Below are 19,798 nucleotides of genomic sequence, written 5' to 3'. Positions count from 1 at the left end.
TTACCCTCTCTTTATGGTTCAGTAAATTCCAGCATCCTGAAGTATCACCTCTGGGCTGATATAATACCACCTTCTGGCTACCTTTGTATATCCCTGTGGTTCTTTTTTGTGACTTTTGCTATCCCCTCTCTCTTTACTGATGTCCCAAATGTCAGAGATTCTCACATCCCAACTCCGAACTTTCCTTTCTTCTTCCTCCCTCTAGTTAGTCTCAATTTTAAGAGCAAAGACCCTGGAACCAGAGCACTTAATTCTAAAATTTGCCACTTCCTCACTTTGTGACCTTGAGAAGGTCCTTATACCTTTTTTGCCTTAGTTTTTTTTTTTTTTTTTTTTTTTTTTTTTTTTTTTTACAAAAAAGATCTCATTTTGTGGGAGTGTTAACCTGATTTAATTATATAGAAAGTTTACTTAGAGTTTTAAAAATATTTACATGTACTCAACACATGCTATTTTGACAATGATTACTCGCAGTCATCAATTCCTGTGATTTTACGTACCATCTACATGCTGGTGACTCTTAGTTGTTTATATTTACCACAATGCCCTCTGCTCTGCAGTCAAATCTTCAGCTAAAGAGATTGATCATACTTTATATGATGTAAGTCTAATTTTATACTCTGTTGGGCTAGTGATGTGCACGAGAGAGATGACCCAGGAACCAAGATCATAGTGGCAAGGCAATTCAAATTTTTATTCTTCCGAGTGCCCCAGAGTTGGGTGGTAGCACACCTGGTTAAGCCACGTGGCACCAATCACAATGGCCAGTGTCAGCCTCCCTGTCTGCTAGTGCCCTCCTCCCAGGCCGGACCACTGAAGAGCCAAGTTGGAAACGGAAGTGGCTTGACAATACTATACATGATTATGAAAGGGGCGGAGAAAGGTGAAAAGGGGCTGGGACTTCCTTAGCAACTGTTGCTAGGGGGTTAACTGGTAGGATTAATAATACCCTGCAGTTTTGAGAGTAGAAAAAGAATATATTAAATGAGCAGAATGGGTGCAGGAGTAGGGTGGAGGCCTTAAGTCATTTGTTAGACAAAGCAGAAGATTGATATGTAGATAATAAAAGGATGGGCCATAGTATCAAGGAATGCAGGAATGCAGGGTGGAGCAGGGGGAGCTGGCTTAATGTTTTAAGGAATGCTGGACAGCTGGCAGCAGAAAAATTCAGGGTGCTTTGTGAGGCAGGGAGTCTGATAAGACGAGGCAACCCTTTGGGGTTTCCATGCCCCCCTTGCTCAACCTCTCAGTAGAGAGAGAGACTAACAGGATAGACACAACCCTTAGGTCAAGCCTTGCCAGGCTATACCACATCCTAACAATTTCCCTACAATACTCCTAATACTTGTACTCTACTCCTTTTGTCCCCACTTGCTTTGTTTTAATAAATGACACTAATCCTTGCCTATTTGCTTAAGTCAGACAGAGACTTTGGGTCAATCTAATGGCTGCCCATTCATTCTTGTCTATATTCAAACTGTTGTCAAATTCTCAATTTTCTTTTTTTTTATTTCCAAAATACAGATTAAACCCTTTCACTTCTCTGTATCTCAACAACCACAATTCCTAGTCCAATACCCCATCACGTCTTGGCTTGACTACTGTAATAGCATTCTTTCTGTTCTCCTCCTCTTCATTCGTGCTTTGTGATCAAGCCTGTTATTTAAGAACTAGAAGTTTTCATTTTAGTTTCTGAAATATAAGCCAGATTTTAATATGAAATCTCCCTAAACTTCCAGTGGCTTTCTACTACATTTCAAATGTAATCTGGCCTATAAGACTCTGTGTGATATGCCCCATGCCTATCTGGAAGGCTTCACCTTATCTGTCCCTTACTGCTCCAGTCACAGCCACAATAACTGTATTACTTCCTAGGAGAGTGGAAATATTTTCCTGCTGTAAAGACTTGCACTTGGGACACAGCCCTCTCCCCACTTTTTAAAACAGTGGTTCTCTCACTATTGTTATCATCATTATTATATGCAGAGTCAGAGCCTTGTGCATGTGTGATTTCATCATTCCTGGGCCAACGAGAGAGAGAGAGAGAGAGAGAGAGAAAGAAACACCACACTGCAGTGCTAGAGCTTTTTCCTGTCCACAGCACCTTCCATGCTTCACACATACACCAAGTTATGAGCCCTATGCAGAGAACTCTGGCCCAGTGGTTCTCTTTTTAGATGTGATATATAATATGTTGACTTGAGAAAGGTCAGGGTTCTAGAGAGAAATAGAGTTGAAAGATTGTGTCAGGCAAAGGAAAAGAGATTTGAGGAAACTGGCACACAGGATTGTGGAATTGTATGGGACTAAGAAATTGAAAAATCTGAAATCTGTGGTACAGGCAGACTGACGGACTATGAAAAGTTAAGTGTGTGTGTGTGTGTGTGTGTGTGTGTGTGTGTGATTTTCTATAAAGGTTATCACAGTGGCATGGTGGCTACATGATAAATTCACTACTAGCAGATGTATTTTTCCCTTTTTGTTATTATAGAGACAGACAGAGGCTGACGGAGAGGGAGAGACAAAGATACCTGCAGCTTGTTTCACTGCTGTGAATCTTCTCCCCTGTAGGTAGGGACCAGGGGCTTGAACCCAGGTCCTTATGCATGGTAACTTGTGTGCCTTCCCATTTATGCCACCACCTGGCCCCTGAACTCAGGCATGACTTTTGTGTTGTAGCACTGAGACAGAATCCCTTCTATGGGAAACCTCACTTTTCCTTCTTAAGATCTTCAACCTTCTAGATAAGACAAATTCAGGTTATCAAAGATAATCTATTTTATTGAAAGTCCAGCGCTTGTGGATACTAAACAAATCTAAACAAAAAATCTTCCTTCATAGCAATCTCTAGGCTCTATTTGACTAAACAACTGGGCACCAATCTAGCAAGCTACCATACAAAATTTAACCATTGCATCATTCCTAGGCTCTCTGTGCCTGTATGAATCCATATACCTTGCAGAATACCATCTCTTTTTCAACACTGAATGTATCCCAATTGATATTTAGCTATTTTCCCTGTCTTATTAATTTTATACTCCCTACGCTAGTGTCCATGAGTTGAAGACAAATCTATTAGAGGCAAAACTAGGTTTAGAAAAACCCTGAACTAGCAGTCATATGCATTCTACAGGTCAAGATAGTTTTATTATTATTATTTATTTATTCCCTTTTATTGCCCTTTTATTGTTGTAATTATTATCATTGTCGTCGTCGTTGTTGAATAGGACAGAGAGAAATGGAGAGGGGAGGGGATTACAGAGAGGAGGAGAGAAAGACAGACACTGGCAGATCTACTTCACTGCCTGTGAAGTGACTCCCTTGCAGGTGGGGAGCAGGGGCTGGAACCAGGATCCTTCCGATGGTCCTTGCGCTTTGCACCACGTGAGCTTAACAGGCTGCGCTACCGCCCAACCCCCTAAAATAGTTTGTAGGATTCTAGTTCTGTCTCCAGACAAATCCAGGTAGTTTCTGATTAAACACCTTAGTTAATCAAGGAGGCAGGTGAGAGTGAAGCACTTGATATCAGGTGGGGATGGCGTTCCGTTCCCCAGTGTATAAAAGAAAAAGGGCGTGTCAGCAAGTCCCCACACTTTCCCGTGACCTTTGTGTGGCTGTGCTTGCTTGAGCTACTTCTCTTATGTTAATCAGGTTTGCTTTGTGGGATTCACAGGGTTCAATTCTTCACAAAAACTACCTTGAGGAGCCAGGCACTGTGGGAAACATTCAGGTCTATTCTAGAGGGCCATAGAATAGAGGCCCCAGCATCATTTTCCTTCTAATTTACTAACATGCATTAAAAATATTTTAAATTATCTTTATTTATTGAATAGAGACAGCCAGAAACTGAGAGGGAAGGGGGAGATAGAGAGAGGGAGAGAGACAGAGAGACACGTGCAGCCCTGCTTCACCGCTTGGGAAGATTTCCCCCTGTAGGTGGGGGCTGGGGCCTCAAATCCAGGTCCTTGCTCACTGTAACTTGTGCGCTCAACCAGGTGCGCCACCAGCCGGCCCCACTAACATGCATTTTATACAAGCCAAGTCCCCTGATGTCTTATAAGTATTTAATAAATGACCAGCCCTTGATGCATGTTTGTGGACAGAATTAACAACTGGGAGGAGTTTGAGATGAAAAGTTTTGACTCAATCTTCTAAAATTTCATGGGAGTGGTAATGTCATAAATTAAGCACAATTCATTAGACTGTGCATAGATACAGAAATTACCAATTCTCATTTTTCCCTTGACACTTTTCTCTGTATTTCTTTCAAGCTCAATTAATCAACACAGTTCAAACGTAGCAGTGAAAAACTTTCAAAGTTTTGGCAACTTATTTTATTTTAATGAAGATCTGAATGGCTGCCAGGATCATGAGAATAATTGCTAGTTAGACTTATATTAATGAACACATTTAAGCAGGAAATGTAAAAAAAAAATCAGAAAATGATCTAACTCTTATGGGATGGGCTCACTGCCAGCAGTACCAGCAATGATGAATCGTGCCCTAGATTTGGGTATAGTTTTTAGCCAGGAGCCATCCAAGATGCACAGCAGGCTTCTTAAGGGACATGCAACAAATGTGAAAAATTATTTATTGGGCTCCCAGTGATACATTTTTGTGAACCAATTAGTTCTTCCAAAAAAAGAGTGAGGAGGAGTAATGCTGTTAAATTTGATCTGCACAGCAGTCTCAACGCCACTTTGTGCTGTACTGACAATTTACATTCACAAAGCTGCTCGGTTTGGGCTGCTTGGAATTTATTAGGTATTTGCTTGTGATCTCTAGTGACACAGGAAGTCAGGAACTTCATAACATCTAGAATACAGAAACCTGGTTATTATTACAATTTTGATCCTTCTAGAGATAAATGAGTTTAGAATTTCAGTTGACATGTTGTGTTTGGACTGAAAAAAAAAGTCTTGTTTCAGGAGACTTTAATGAACTGGTACTGGAAATTTGTAAGAATATTCTCAAGGAAATATACTATACTAATAAAATATACTAGATAAAGGTGTCATTGATTTTTTTTGCAGGCTTATAGCTTTTTTTTTCCCCTCAGTCTAATTTCTTCTGTATATACACATTGGTATCTGGATAGATAGAGGCTATTATTCCAAACACTCCCTAAATGTGGATGGTCTATGCAACTAATGAGCCCATGTCACATAAATGAAGTGATGTCTGTGTGATTTGTGTTATCCCTAAACTAAGACAAGTTGCTTACCTCTAGTCTGTGCCTCTGTGAGCCAGACTCGAACTTGACCTAGTCTGCCTAGAGCAGATGGGAACAGTCATTTAGTCAATAATACTCAGGGTGCTGAGGTGGAAGGAATATAAATTTCTAAATATTCTAGTGAAGTATTAAAGGTTTAAAATAATTGTGAAGATTTTGCTTTGTGTAAGTCATTTAAGTCATTTTATTTGCATGCCTAAATTGCATTACGTGTTTTAAACTTCACAATGTATGTCATATCAAGATTGTCACAAACCTCCAGTGAGGACATCATGGTGAGAATGACTGTGTCAGATTCTTCAAGAAATGAAACAGCATCAACATTTCGAAATTAGGCACACTGCGTCTACATTTGTCCTGAGGTAAGGATGTGAGGCAAATAAATTTCAAGAAAGAGCTTCAGGGAGAAAGGCGGGGGGTAGGGGGGAGTCACATGATTAGGAGGAACAGACTAACAGTCATGTAAGTGATGATGATAAGAGGAATAGTGATACTAATCAGAGTTGCACTTTGAGAGCTAACAAGAGAAAGTCTGTCTTCCATACTTCACACCCATTATCTTTGTCAAGTATCTCTGAGGTATTATTTCTCCAGTTTTATTATTATTATTATTTGGGGTTTTACTAAAATTCACATTTTTACATGCTCAATTTTGAGAGGAAACAAATAATTAAATTCATAATTTTTATCAAAGCCTCATACATTTGTACTGGCAACAAAAAATATTGATGTGAAGTACAAAGAGCACCTTTCATTTTTGTTTTATTTTAATTTGACATGATTTCAAGTGTATCTTTTTTATTGATAGTTTTCAAAAATCACTCCTAAAGTAAAATGAACACTGAAGAATATTATGGATAGTATCACTATGTCTCCTTTTAATTTTTTTCCCCTCACCACTCCTGTCAGCAAAGGTACATGTCCCCATCCTCATCCTCACAGACAATCACTATAGCTCTCCCACAGTCTGAGATATAGGTTGACATTTCCCCCCACATTTCTATGTTCAACTATCTGTGTTCCACACATGAGTGGAACCATTCTGTATTTTTCCTTTACCTCCTTACTTGCTTCACTAAGCATAATCTTCTCTAATTCCATCCACTTTATCCCGAAGGACACACTGTTTTTTTTATTGCTGAGTAATATTCCATTGAATATATGTCCCATAATTTTTTTTTTTGTCCAGTGATCTGTTAAATAGCATTTTGGTTGTTTCTAAGTTTTTGCTATTGCGACTAAAGTCACTATGAACATGGGAGAGCATATAGTCCTCTGAATCAGTGTAATTTTATCTTTTGGGTAAATGCCTAGGAGTAGACTTGCTGGATCATAAGGTGTTTCCATTTGTATTTGTTTAAGGATTCTCCAGAGTGGCTGCACCAGTCTGCATCCCTACCAGCAGTAAATAGAGTTCCCCTCTCTCTACACCCCCTCCAACATTTATCTTCTCTTGTTTAATTGATGGTACTCATTCTCACAGGTATGAGGTGGAGTCTCAGTGTGGTTATAATATGCATTTCTCTAATGATGAGTGAATTGGAGCATTTCTCCAATTTTATAAAAGTACAGAGGTCAAGCCCCCTGCCCAGATACAGACAGCAATGAGATGTAATCACATTACTGCTGTCACCCTCAAAAAGGTGCAATTTTGTTCAGAGAACATTTATCATTTCTAAATACTCTTGCACTTCGAGAAACCTGCTCACAGGGTTGGCTCTTAATTGTTCTATAAATCTATTAGGGCAGCTATAGGAAAATAGCACAGATAGAAGGGCTTGGCCACAGATACTTAGATTTTAACAGGTTTGGAGGCTGGGGATCTAAGCCCAAGGTACCCACAGAGTTGGTCTCTACTGAGATCTTTCTCCTGTTTTCTCTCTGTGTCTTCACATGGAGTTTCATATGTGTTCAAAGCAACAGGAATCTGACTTATTGTCCTTACTCAACTAATAATTGTTGGATGAGTGTCTAAGACTCTCAAATCTGTCTTCTAGTAGCAACAGAAAGCCACTAATTGGTCTGGAAGTAGGAACTCACAAGGTCCTACTGTGCTCTAGAAGATCCCCTCAGAATGGTGTAGAGGAAGACAAAAAACAAAAGCAGGAGATTGAAGGCCATTGTGTAAATCCAGATGTAAGAGGAGAGCTAGTGTGAGAGGTGGGGCAGTGGGAAGAAAGGAAGGGGGCAGAGCCAAGAGAAACAAAGTCTGGAAGACTGATCAAGTTAGAGGATTCTGGTGGGAGAATCCAGAAGGACATCTGGGTTTCCAAGTGATTGGGTGAATGGAAGTAACATTTATTGAGAAAAAAAAAAAACAGATTTAAGAAACAAAGACGAGTTTAATATTTTGTATTTACATTTCACTTGTTGAAAGCAGATTTTATTTTTTTTAAATTTAAGCACTATATATATGGATGGTAGATAAAGTCTGACCTTTATTTGTGTACAAGGTATAGTACTTTCAGGCACTGAGTGGTATAGCAAGCTAGACTCCTGGAATATAAAATGGAGAATAACAAGATCAATCAGACACAGGTCACAGACTTTGGGAAGCTCACAGAGCATGCAGCAGTAAGGGGAGTCAGTCTATATTGTATTATTATTGACTTTAGTTTTGGGGAAGATAAATAATAGTAATGGTTTGAGGTATAATGGATTGGGATAGCTCTTCAAAGAAACAAGTATTTAGAACAACAGTGGAATAGAAGAGTGGTACAAATATCTGCCTTCCTTACAAGTATTACCATGAAAACAGAAAGGAGACTTTGAAATGGTTTGTCAAGCCTTTAGATTCTAGAGCACGTCAGATCAATGTGTTCAAAACCAAGAAACTCCTGACCAACATGTTATATGGGTTGCTTGAAAATAAAATTCAATACTCACAATTAACTGAACAATAGCAAGTAAACATAACTAGTTTGTGGTATATGTATATCATTAACCCATTTATGTCAAAATAATCCCTAGATATTTACACACACACACACACACACACACACACACACACACACACACACACACACGTAACTATATCTGTAAAGTCAAAGAAGAAAGTTAAGGGTGTTCATATCTAGTAAGATGGAATGGGAGGTTGACTGTATATAGGGCAGTACCTATTTCAATTCATACTTTCTATATGGTTTCAAAGGCTTAACATAATATTCCAGTAGTTAAAACTAAAGCAAATAATCCAAGATGTATCCAAGTGCCATGGAATATATTTAACCTAAACTCATGCTTAAGATAACATACTTCAAGATGATATCATGGGATCTTCATGATGAATTTTAATATTACTTACATTTGTACTTTGAAGAAGGAGAAGACCACATTGAAGGGTTTTCTGTCTACCTGGTAGGTGAAACATTCATTATTATTCTTTTTTTAAAAAAATATTTTCTTTATTTATTAATGAGAAAGATAGGAGGAGAGAGAAAGAGAGGGAACCAGACATCACTCTGGTATGTGTGCTGCTGGGGATTGAACTCAGAACCTCATGCTTGAGAGTCCAGTGCTTTATCCACTGGGCCACCTCCCAGACCACCATTCATTATGATTCTTCCCATCTACATAGAAATGAATAACAAGAACCTTACAAGGAGAATTTAATGTTCATAGAAACCAAACAACCTGGCCAAGGCAGCAGAAAGGTTTGAACCAAGGAAAGCACTCATGCTCTGTCAACACTTGGGAATCAGAAAGGCAGCCATGTTTATCTCCTTAGACCCATGGACAACTTTCTCTTTGGAGAACTTCATAGTTTGTAAATCTTTTCAAGAGCTTAGGAAATAATATTTTAACACTGTTCTTATACCTTGGCTTTAAAGTATGTGAGTAATACTTTGCACTTAAAGTTGATCTTTCATTTGAGACTTTCAAGAGCAGAGCAAAACCAATTATTACCCACCCCAATTCACGACTGGAAGGGGAGATCTTAATCCCTAATTTGCCGAAAGGGAGACAGAAGCTTCTAGGGATGAAGTGATTTATTAAAGGTCACACAATCAGTCTATGAAGCCTCAAGAAAAACTCTGAGCGTTCAGGACAAAAGAGAAATTGCCTCATACAATTAGCAAGTCATTTCTTTGTCCTAACCACCATATCTAGCTCTTCCTTATGCCTGGATTAAACTCTCCCCTTCCACCCCTGACTCTAAGTGGGATCTAGTACTTTTAATAGAAAGGTGATTTGTCAAAAATATAAATCTCTATAATAATTTCATCCTCAATTCCCTTCAGCTGTTTTTAAAGATGTTAGTGCAGAAGTTCTCAAGCACTTGGAGTGGAGTAGAAAAGTTATTTAAAAAAGAGGGCGTGGGGTGGGCAGAAGGTGGCACACCTGGTCGAATGCACATATTATAATGCACAAGGACCAGGGTCCCCACATGCAAGGGGAAAGTTTTGTGAGTGGTGAAACAGGGCTTCAGGTATCTCTCTGTGTCTCTCCCTCTCCATCATCCCTTCCCTCTTGGTTTCTGGCTATCTCTCTCCAATAAATGAATAAAGATAATAATAAAAAATAAATAATTATTTTAAAAAGCCCTATCTTCCAAAATCAAGGGTAAATTTAAGACTGGTGTTGATAAATTCCCGAGGCAATGTCTGAAGGACAGATACAACATTGGGGGTGTGGTTTAAACGTGCATGGGGAGTCACTTCTGATCAAACTGAGTTGTGTCACATCACAGGGGTCACTGTCATCTCATAGACATCTCTATGATTTTTTTTTTGTCTTCAGGGTTATCACTGGGGCTTGGTGCATGTACTACGAATTCACTGCTCCTGGTGGCCATTCTTTTCCATTTTATTAGATAGGACAGAGAGAAATTGAGAGGGGAGGGGAAGACAAAGAAGAGGAGAATAAGACACCTGCAGACCTGCTTCACCACTTGTGAAGCAACACCCCCCCCCCCCAGGTGGGGAGCCAGGGACTCAAACTGAGATCCCTGAGCTTTGTACTATGTGTGATTAACTTGGTGGATCACTGCCCAGACCCTGTGATGGTCTTTTGATGGTAAATCTCCTCCTACCCACACCTGAGTCACACCATTTTAAAGTTCCTTGTCTATAGTGCTGGGTTATAAGAAGGTAAATGTATAGGATGCCAAGTTCTAGATTCTATGCATTAGGAAAAGACTTTGCTTTAGCTGACTAGAGAGACTATGGCTTTCTGGTTATGTTCTGAGTAAGACTTTGACATGATCATTGACAACGGACAATAGATAACCTCTAGGGTAGAGGTAGCAAAACAGTAGTTATCTCAGAAATATGACCACAAGGAGATTAATTCTGCAGACTGCTAATTAAACTTGAAAAAAGAACCCATAGATCGAAACACAGTTAAGATGTAGTATAATGTACCACTCTTAGTGCAACTTTGTGAAAGCCTCAGAAGACCTAACTAAGCTATTTCTGAACTCCTGGACCTTAAAACTGTGAGATACTGAATATATACATGTTTTTTAAGCTTGTGAATATGTGGTCATTTGTTATACACAGTAGAGCACTAATGCAAACATTATTAATTTTTAGATAGAAGAGACATAAATAGGGATGGATGAAAGGTATGTGAGCAAATCACAAACCTTTCATGCTCAAGGCCCTGGTTTAATCGCTGATATCACATGGGAGCTCCAGCACCAAAGAATACTCTTTAAACGATGGTGCTTTGGTGTCTCTCTCTTTCTCTCTCTCTCTCTCTTCTATCTTTCTCTGTGTGTCTCTTCCTTTCTCCCCTCTCACTCCAAAAGTAAAGTAAATACAAATAATAAAAAATAAATCTGAAATATGTCTGAGAAGTTGGCTCAACTGGTGTTACATGTAAGTGACGTCCTGGGTTCATTCCCTGGCACAACATTTATAGTCCTTTCCCATATTAGGTAGCTACTCTCTTCCCTAATCCAGATTTTTGGTCCTTTTTTCCAACCATGATATCATCTCCCCAGACAATAACTTGGGTCTACCTGCATATCAGATGTCAGGCTCAGAAAAAAAAAAAAACAATAAAAAGAACACTAATATAGTCCTGGGCCCTTTGGAATATAACTAAAATATGCCTACTAACTATCTACAAAATGTAGACCCCACCCCCCAAAATCTTCATCTGCACTATTTCAGCCTTCAGGTTCATGATCAGTCAACAATTTGTTTGGCTTTATATGTTAACTCTTCTTTCAGCCACCAGGTTCCAAATGCTAAGGTGATTCCCTGGGCAGAAGACCCCACCAACGTGTCCTGGAGCCATGCTTTCCCAGAGCTCCAGCCCACCAGGGAAAGAGAGAGATAGGCTGGGAATATGGATTGACCTGTCAAGCCCATGTTCAGCAGGGAAGCAATTACAGAAGCCAGACCTTCAACCTTCTGCACCCCATATTGCCCTTTGGTCCATGCTCCCAGAGGGATAAAGAATAGGAAAGCTATCAGGGGAGGGGATGGGATCTGGAGTTCTGGTGGCGGGAATTGTGTGGAGTTGTACCCTTCTTATCCTATGGTTTTGTCAGTGTTTCCTTTTTATAAATAAAATTGTATATATATATATATATATATATGAAAAAATAGGAATGGAATTTGATAAAAAAAAGACTTTGACACTTGCACTTTAGTAGAAAGGGCATTTGCAAACATCAAGTGACTTCTTAAAAGATATTTTTGAATCAAATGGATATTTATTTTGACCTTCTGTTAATTTAGAATAGTGAGAGAAAGGGAAGTAGGGCTAGATTAGGGCCAGAAAGGAACCCTATGTCCAATGCATGCAGAGCTAGCTACTTGAAATGCTCTCATTTTGTGCCTTATCAGCTGGGAATACTATGCTGCCAGTTATTAATGAGTGGAAATGCCAAAGCAGCACAGTCCTATTAAAAATTAATGCCCACTTGCCCATTCACAATCACTTAAAGTTGAATTAAAGATATACTTGCTTTTGAAAGAGAGTGGTAAAGCTGTTTATGAATCATGTAGGTACATACTTGAATGACTTTCCAGATCAATGGTTCTTAAGTGTGGTCTCTATTAACTGTCTGATAAAGAGGAACTTTTTTTTTTTTTTAACCTATGAAGTTAAATGGAAAAGAGCGAAATCTTGAGTATCACCCTGGACTTAACTGAATCAGATCTATGAGAGGCAAAATCTCTTACTCATCCCCACATCTATTAAGAACCTCACAAGTTTCCAACAGAGCCAGACCAACTGTGGGTCTGGCATTATGGAACTCATGATAATTAAGCCAAGTCTTCCTGTGATAAAAACAACAACAACAACAAATCTAGGATTAGGACCTTATACATTTAATTCAGTGATTCTCGGTTCTTGGGTGCATGTAATAGTTATGTGGAGAGCTTTATAAATCCTGATGGTCAAGCTTCTTCCCAGAGCAATTAAATCAGAATCACCAAGCATAGTACCCAACTATTTATAATTGTTAAAGCTCCCAGGATGATTGCATATGCAGTTAAGTTTGAGACTGCTGATGTGTGGGTAACATCTTCTGTCTCTTCTGCATCTTTTCTAATTCAGTTATGTGGCTTAATCCCCCGAACACTGCCTAGGAGATATGCAGGCCAAGCACGATGGCGCCATTTTTCTGGAACACCAAACTGAACTTGACTACTGGAGGCCATTCTCTAATAATAGATTCTTTTCTCTTGAACTTTGCATTTATTAACTCAGTATTTCTTTTTTTAAATATTTATTTACTCATTCCCTTTTGTTGTCCTTGTTGTTTTATTGTTGTAGTTATTACTGTTGTTATTAATGTTGTTGTTGGATAGGACAGAGAGAAATGGAGTAAGGAGGGGAAGGCATAGAGGGGGAGAGAAAGATAGGCACCTGCAGACCTACTTCACCGCTTGTGAAGCGACCACCCTTCAGGTGGGGAGCAGGAGGTTTGAACTGGGATCTTTATGCCGGTCCTTGTGCTTTGCACCACCTGAGCTTAAACCCACTGTGCTATCACCAGACTCCCTAACTCAGTATTCCCTTCCTTCCTCCCTTCCTTCCTCCCTTCCTTCCTCCCTTCCTTCCTTCCTTCTCTCTCTCCCTCTGTCTCTTCCTTTCTTCCATTCTTCCTCCCTCCATTTCTTTCTTTCTTTCTTCCTCCCTCCAATTCTTTCTTTCTTTCTTTCTTTCTTTCTTTCTTTCTTTCTTTCTTTCTTTCTTTCTTTCTTTCTTTCTTTCTATATTACCAGAGCACTGCTCAGCTCTGGCTTATGGTGGTACAGTGTATTGGACCTGGGACTTTGGAGCCTTAGGCATGAGAGTCTGTTTGCATAACTATTATGCTATCTAGCCCTGCTCAATTCAGTATTTCAAAACTAGCTCCATGCTATGTGGTTATCACCATCCTGAACTATAGAGACAAGAACACAGTCACAGTTGAGGAGCAGCTGCAGACACTAAACTGAGAAAACCCATGTCTACCACAAAAGTTTATGATGTCTGCATCACCACTGCAATTTTGTGGTCCTTATATCTGCAGAATCAGGTGTGGTAACATGGGAGAAATGCAAATTCCTTGCCCCAGCCTCAGACCTGCTAAATCATAATCTTTTGGGTGAAACCATAACAATATGTGTCTTTTTAAATTTTTTTTAAAAAATATCTTAATTTATTGGGTAGAGACAGCCAGAAATTGAGAGGAAAGGAGGAGAGGAAGAGAGAGAGAGAGACACCTGCAGCCCTGCTTCACCAGTTGTGAAGATTTCCCCCTGCAGTTGGGGACTGGAGGCTTGAACCCGGGTCCTTGAGCACTGTAATATGTGCACTTAACCCAGTGTGCCACCAGCTGGCCCCACAATACGTGTCTTTATATCTCTTTTTTTTTTTTTTTGCCTCCAGGGTTATTGCTGGGGCTCGGTGCCTGCTCTATAAATCCACTGCTCCTGAAGGCTATTTTTTCCCCTTTTGTTGCCCTTGTTGTTTATCGTTGTTGTTGTTATTATTGTTGTTGTTACTGCTGTCATTATTGCTGGATAGGACAGAGAGAAATCAAGAGAGGAGGGGAAGACAGAGGTGGGGAGAGAAAAATAGACACCTACAGACCTGCTTCTCCGCTTGTGAATCAACTCCCCTGCAGGTAGGGAGCCGGGGGCTGGAACCTGGATCTTACTCTGGTCCCTCTGCAGAGCGCCATGTGGCTTAACCTGCTGGGCTACTGCCCAACTCCTGACTTTAGTCTTTTCTATCTGAAAACCCTTTTGCATCTGCTGCACGAGTCACATCACGAAGAGCAAATATGGGCTGGGGAGACAGCATAAAGGTTATGCAAAAGACTTTCATGCCTGAAGCTCTGAGGTCCCAGGTTCAATTCTAAGCACCACTACAAGCCAGAAATGAGAAGTGCTCTGGTCTTTCTGTATTTCTCTCGTTAAAATAAAATAAACAAAACAGCCTCTGAATCAGGGCAAAACGTTCAGATGCTCCTGAGAGTGGCTCTGAAGTTCTTGTCTGTGACTGAATTTCTCTTAGCCTTTCTTTCTGGCCAAGACTTGTTCTTCTGTTTACTCTTCTCCTTCCTCACTTGCTCTCTCAGTGGCTTTCTGCTGCCACTTGTCAGCACAGATGTTTCATTATGTTTGCTCTCGTCACAGCCTGCGAACTGCTGTCACACAGGCACTGCAGATGAATCTTCAGGCTCATTGTCAGAGCTTTCCTTCTTCCTCATGCATGTTTATTTATCTATGGCATCTCAATGGACCACACAACAGGGTTGCTCTCCGTAGAGTCTTGTGATATTTGTACGTATGGAAGTGGTGGGGGAGAGTGAGCTTCCGTTTTTATTATATCTCCCCTAGCCTCACATCCAGCCTGCTTCAGCAAAGCCTAGCTTTTAGCAGGGCACCAGGTCTCTGGGGACTAAAGGAGAGGTAGTAAAGAAAGGCTGGGCAAGAAGAGTAAGAAGGAGCAGATACAGGACAGAGTTTAGGAGATGGTGGGAGGGTATGTGCAAAAATGCTAAACAGTGCCTCATAAAAGTATTCTCAAAAGGTAAGTAGCATTACAGATTCTCTTGGTAAACTGTTTTCTGGGTACTAGAAGAGGTAAAACTTTTTGAGCTATTTGCATAAGATTCAACAGAGATCCTAGTTGATGTAGTCAGGCTTGAAAAGGCTAGTGAAAAGTTTTGGGTTTAAGGAGTTGGGCGGTAGCACAGCAGGTTAAGCACACGTGACGCAAAGCACAAGGACCGGCACAAGGATCCTAGTTTGAGCCCCCAGCTCCCCACCTGCTGGGGAGTCACTTCACAGATGGTGAAGTAGGTCTGCAGGTGTCTATCTTTCTCTCCCCCTCTGTCTTCCCCTCCTCTCTCCATATCTCTCTGTCTTATCCAACAACGACGACATCAATAACAACAGTAACTATAACAATAAAACAACAAAGGCAACAAAAGGGAATAAATAAATAAATACATATATAAAAAAGTTTTGGGTTTCTGGACCTCTCTACGCATGATGGAGGCACTTAAAGTGTTGGGTTTGGGGATGGAGCAAAGCAATTTGGTTTGACCTCAAGGGCCACCGATAATTCATTGGGTTTGCATCTGTGTGAGGTTTAATACACATTGGACTGCATATGCTATAGATGTAGAAAATAAAAGGAAACTTCTAAGGATGAATTGCTTTCACATAGCTTCCTAATGGAAATCTTCCTCTACTTAGCCCATCCATTCCTTAACGGAAGAAGCATCTCTTCTCTGATTTTGGGGTAAACTATAGAACCTATTTTAGCATATCTCAGGTTGCTTGAACCACTTTCTGTCCCACTCCTTTCTTCTCTGACTGACTATTACCTCTTTTGAAGACAATTTACTCGGGAGGAAGTACACTGGGAGTACAGAGAACCCAGAAGTAGAGAGTATCACCAGATATTTATTGTGTAGAGTCACTGAAAACATAGTCTTTTTGGAGACCATTAAATCAAAAGTGACTTCTAGTAATGGAGCCTCCTGACATTCAGGTCAAGCATCAGCCCATAGTTCAAAAAAGGAAAAACAAACAAAGATTCATAGTACCTCATTAAAATCATCATTAAAGTAGAAAAACTATTCAAGTACAAACTGAATCAAATTGTATCCATCCTTGTTTAATATGCACCATGTTTGTAGGAGCATTGCTGTATATGAATCAATGTTTAAATGAATATTAACTTTATTCAGCTCTAGGAAAGAAAGAACTAAAATGTGCAGCACTGGGGGTGGGGTCTCACAAAAGGCGGTATTTTCTCTCCCTTGTTGAAGAGTTTCCTGATCCCAGATTTTCCCATATTTTTTATTAGAAATGCTACAGATTTTTTTTTACCTATGTAAGAACATGTTTGCTTGTTGTTTTTAACAGGTTTATTTCTTTGTCTAAAACACTTACTGAAGGACTGTCCTTTGTTACAACTCTTGTTCTAAGGCAGCGGTCTAGAATAGGTCATGAGTTAAACTATTTCCATTCTAGAAGCTGAAGATAAGAGCCAAGTGCATTTATCCATGGACTCCGATGACCAGAATTCTTCCTGAAAGTCTGGCAGTTATACACAGGATGACCAGAGGATACATCAAATATTTCTTAGGGCATAATGGAAGTATACCAGATGTAATGATACTTAGACCATAGCTAGTGTAGTTAAGTTAGTGTCCCTACCTTTATTTTCATGTCCCCCACCCCCAATAAGAAATATCTCCTGATCTTTCTATATTATGTTCACTTAAAAAACCTCTTTGATCTTCCTCATTCCTTTTTGATGTTATACACGATTTTGTCAATAAATATTCTCTTGGGGTTCTGGACAGGTTGCTCAGTTTGCATTGTCCTGTCTTGAGATGCCTTTTGTGCATCCCTCATATCTCTTTAGATCATCAGCTGTGGTGTCTGAAATTAATCTCTCTCAGCCATGAGATGTGATGGAGCCCAGGGTCCTGACATATGGCTAAGGTACTATGTCGTTAGTCGTCTTCTCCCTTTCATGTTGCCATACTCCACTGAGAACTGTGCGAAAGTCAAATCAGTAAGAATGTACTTACGTTCTTGAATCCTCTGTAGAGAATCTGTAGCTCTTTCTTGGTAAATTTGCTCTGGGCTTCCAGAAGCTCCAGAGCTTCAGGCCGATGCCTGACAGTAGCCATCTCCAGTTCATCTTCAACGCTGTCTGTGGAGAAGCAAAAATTGTCTTCAGAACAGTTCCTGACACCCAGTACTTATACAGAACAACACAGAAACAAAATGAGGTGTCAAGTGATGACTATGAACTTTTTCAAAGGATTCTCATGTGGGCCCATGAATATATACTTTCACAAATGGACTGTATGAAGATAAGAAAAGGTCCGTTATATTTTTTGACTCACTGGCCATTAGACATTACAATGATAGACCCAAACAGTTTGATAAAAGCAAACAGATCACAATACTAGAATCTAGAGTATGTGAGTGTTTGTATAGTGCTATAATTATTATAGATGAGGTATTTTAGTAAAAATCAATACCATTCTATGCTCACATGACAAGGAGTGGAACTATGCCAATAATCTCTTAAGAAAACAAGTATTTCTCTTTGGGACTACAAATAAAGCACTCAGACCAAATGCTGGCAAGAGTGAAGTAACCAGCCCTGTTTGTCACAGGTGCTCAGTAGGCGGATGTGGGTCTGGGGGGAAATTCTGTCTAGACCTTATTTTGCACCCAAGGAATCTAGAACACAAGATAAATTCTAAATATCAAACTTTCCGAGTTATATTAATACTATAATATAATATAATATAATAAAGATGATCCATATAAACTTGAGGATTGGTATAAATGTTAACATAGTTTGCAAAGAAAGCATTAGAACATAATTATTCTCATAGAACCTAGAACAGAAACAATTTTTAGTTCAAAGATTGTCATAGAATCCTTTATATTACAAGAACATCTGTGTATGTGCTTCATGTTCATAGAATACAATTTGGGATATGTGGAATATGTGAAGGAGAATCTGCGTGATTGGATCTCAGAGTACTGTAACTTCAATGAAGTTTAGTTTGTTTGCACTATGTTTCAATGGAAGTTCAGTCGATCCCTCAGCAGAGGGACTCATTGGGCGCAAAAGTATCTAGAAACTGTAGTAAAGTCATGGCCTCTTTCTGCTCTACTTCTGCTTCTAGGCTATGGATTTCAAAGTCAGAGTGGAAGCATCGGAGAACCATTTCTTCTCATCAGCTCTGGCTCCAAGACTACTAACACTTTCAATTCTGTATCTCATGTGTCCAATGTAACTTTTTTTTTTTTTAGTACAAAACTCACATAAGTTTTGATATCAGTAGTGCTTTTTACTAGGTATTATATCTACTTTCCTTTCTCACTGAGTGTCACAGGGCACCAGAGCTTTTCTCATAGGAGGGAGAGGAAGGTTAGTGTAGTCCTAATTTTAGCATGTCATATTCACTATGATCAAGGAGTTTACAAAAGGCCATTACTGGGGAGTTGGGTGGTAGTGCAGCAGGTTAAGCACACGTGGCACGAAGAACAAGGACCCGGCTTAAGGCTCCCAGTTTGAGCCCCCAGCTCCCCACCTGCAGGGGAGTAGTTTCACAAGAGGTGAAACAGGTCTGCAGGTGTCTGTCTTTCTCTCCCTCCTCTGTCTTCCCCTCCTCTCTCCATTTCTCTCTGTCCTATCTAACAACGACGACATCAATAACAGCAACAATAACAACTACAACAATAATAAAAACAACAAGGGCAACAAAAGGGAAAATAAATATAAAATTTTTTTTTTAAAAAAAGCCAATACTAGAGGTAAAAACCAATATAGAGGGTTGTTGTGCTGATCAAAATGAGTGGGGAGATAACAATAATACTTTTCATACTGTAGTAATTAATTCTGGAGCCATGATATAGGAAATCTGCAGAACAGTAATCGATGTTTAAGTATAATAAAAGAGACATGAAAATACAAGAAGGCTAAGAATAAATCATGACAAAGATAGAAATGATGGCAAAGTAAGTGGGGAGTGTATCTATAAGACATGGAATGGGATAGAAGTGACAGTTGGGAGTCGGGCTGTAGCGCAGCGGGTTAAGCGCAGGTGGCGCAAAGCACAAGGACCGGCATAAGGATCCCAGTTCGAACCCCGGCTCCCCACCTGCAGGGGAGTCGCTTCACAGGCGGTGAAGCAGGTCTGCAGGTGTCTGTCTTTCTCTCCTCTTCTCTGTCTTCCCCTCCTCTCTCCATTTCTCTCTGTCCTATCCAACAACGACGACAACAACAATAATAACTACAACAATAAGACAACAAGGGCAACAAAAGGGAATAAATAAATAAAATAAATATTAAAAAAAAAGAAGTGACAGTTAAGCATGAATAGATGAATCATAGTCTGGAATTCAAGGGGAAAATCAAAATGAAAGTCCTACTTTCTCCCTCATCCATTAAGAAGATTCCTCTTGTTAGGTTTAAACTCTTGACTCCTGAGTTTTTGGGTAAAGGAAGACGATGTCCTAGTAGGGTTGCTGTTGGTGAACTGATGACTTGTTTAGTAGTAACTTATTGCAGTTGCCAAAGTTGAAATTGGTGCCAGGGACTAAAATTCATGGAAGTAAATAA

At 39.8% G+C, this 19,798-nt stretch overlaps 1 protein-coding gene across 4 annotated transcripts in view; it reads right to left on the bottom strand.

Annotated features, from left to right (window-relative positions):
• The window catches only part of KCNIP4 (potassium voltage-gated channel interacting protein 4), a 605,188-nt gene that overhangs the window by 134,919 nt on the left and 450,471 nt on the right, over nt 1-19,798 (bottom strand). For 3 of the 4 annotated variants that reach the window (XM_007526450.3, XM_007526449.3, XM_060188275.1), the window contains exon 2: nt 17,241-17,365. In XM_007526450.3, coding sequence (XP_007526512.1) covers nt 17,241-17,365 — 125 coding nt within the window. The remainder of the gene's footprint in view (nt 1-17,240; nt 17,366-19,798) is intronic. The other variant, XM_060188276.1, reaches the window with a different exon arrangement.

The sequence above is a fragment of the Erinaceus europaeus genome, chromosome 3, assembly GCF_950295315.1.
Source record: "Erinaceus europaeus chromosome 3, mEriEur2.1, whole genome shotgun sequence".
Lineage (NCBI taxonomy): Eukaryota > Metazoa > Chordata > Mammalia > Eulipotyphla > Erinaceidae > Erinaceus > Erinaceus europaeus.
This window is presented reverse-complemented; position numbering and strand designations above follow the sequence as displayed.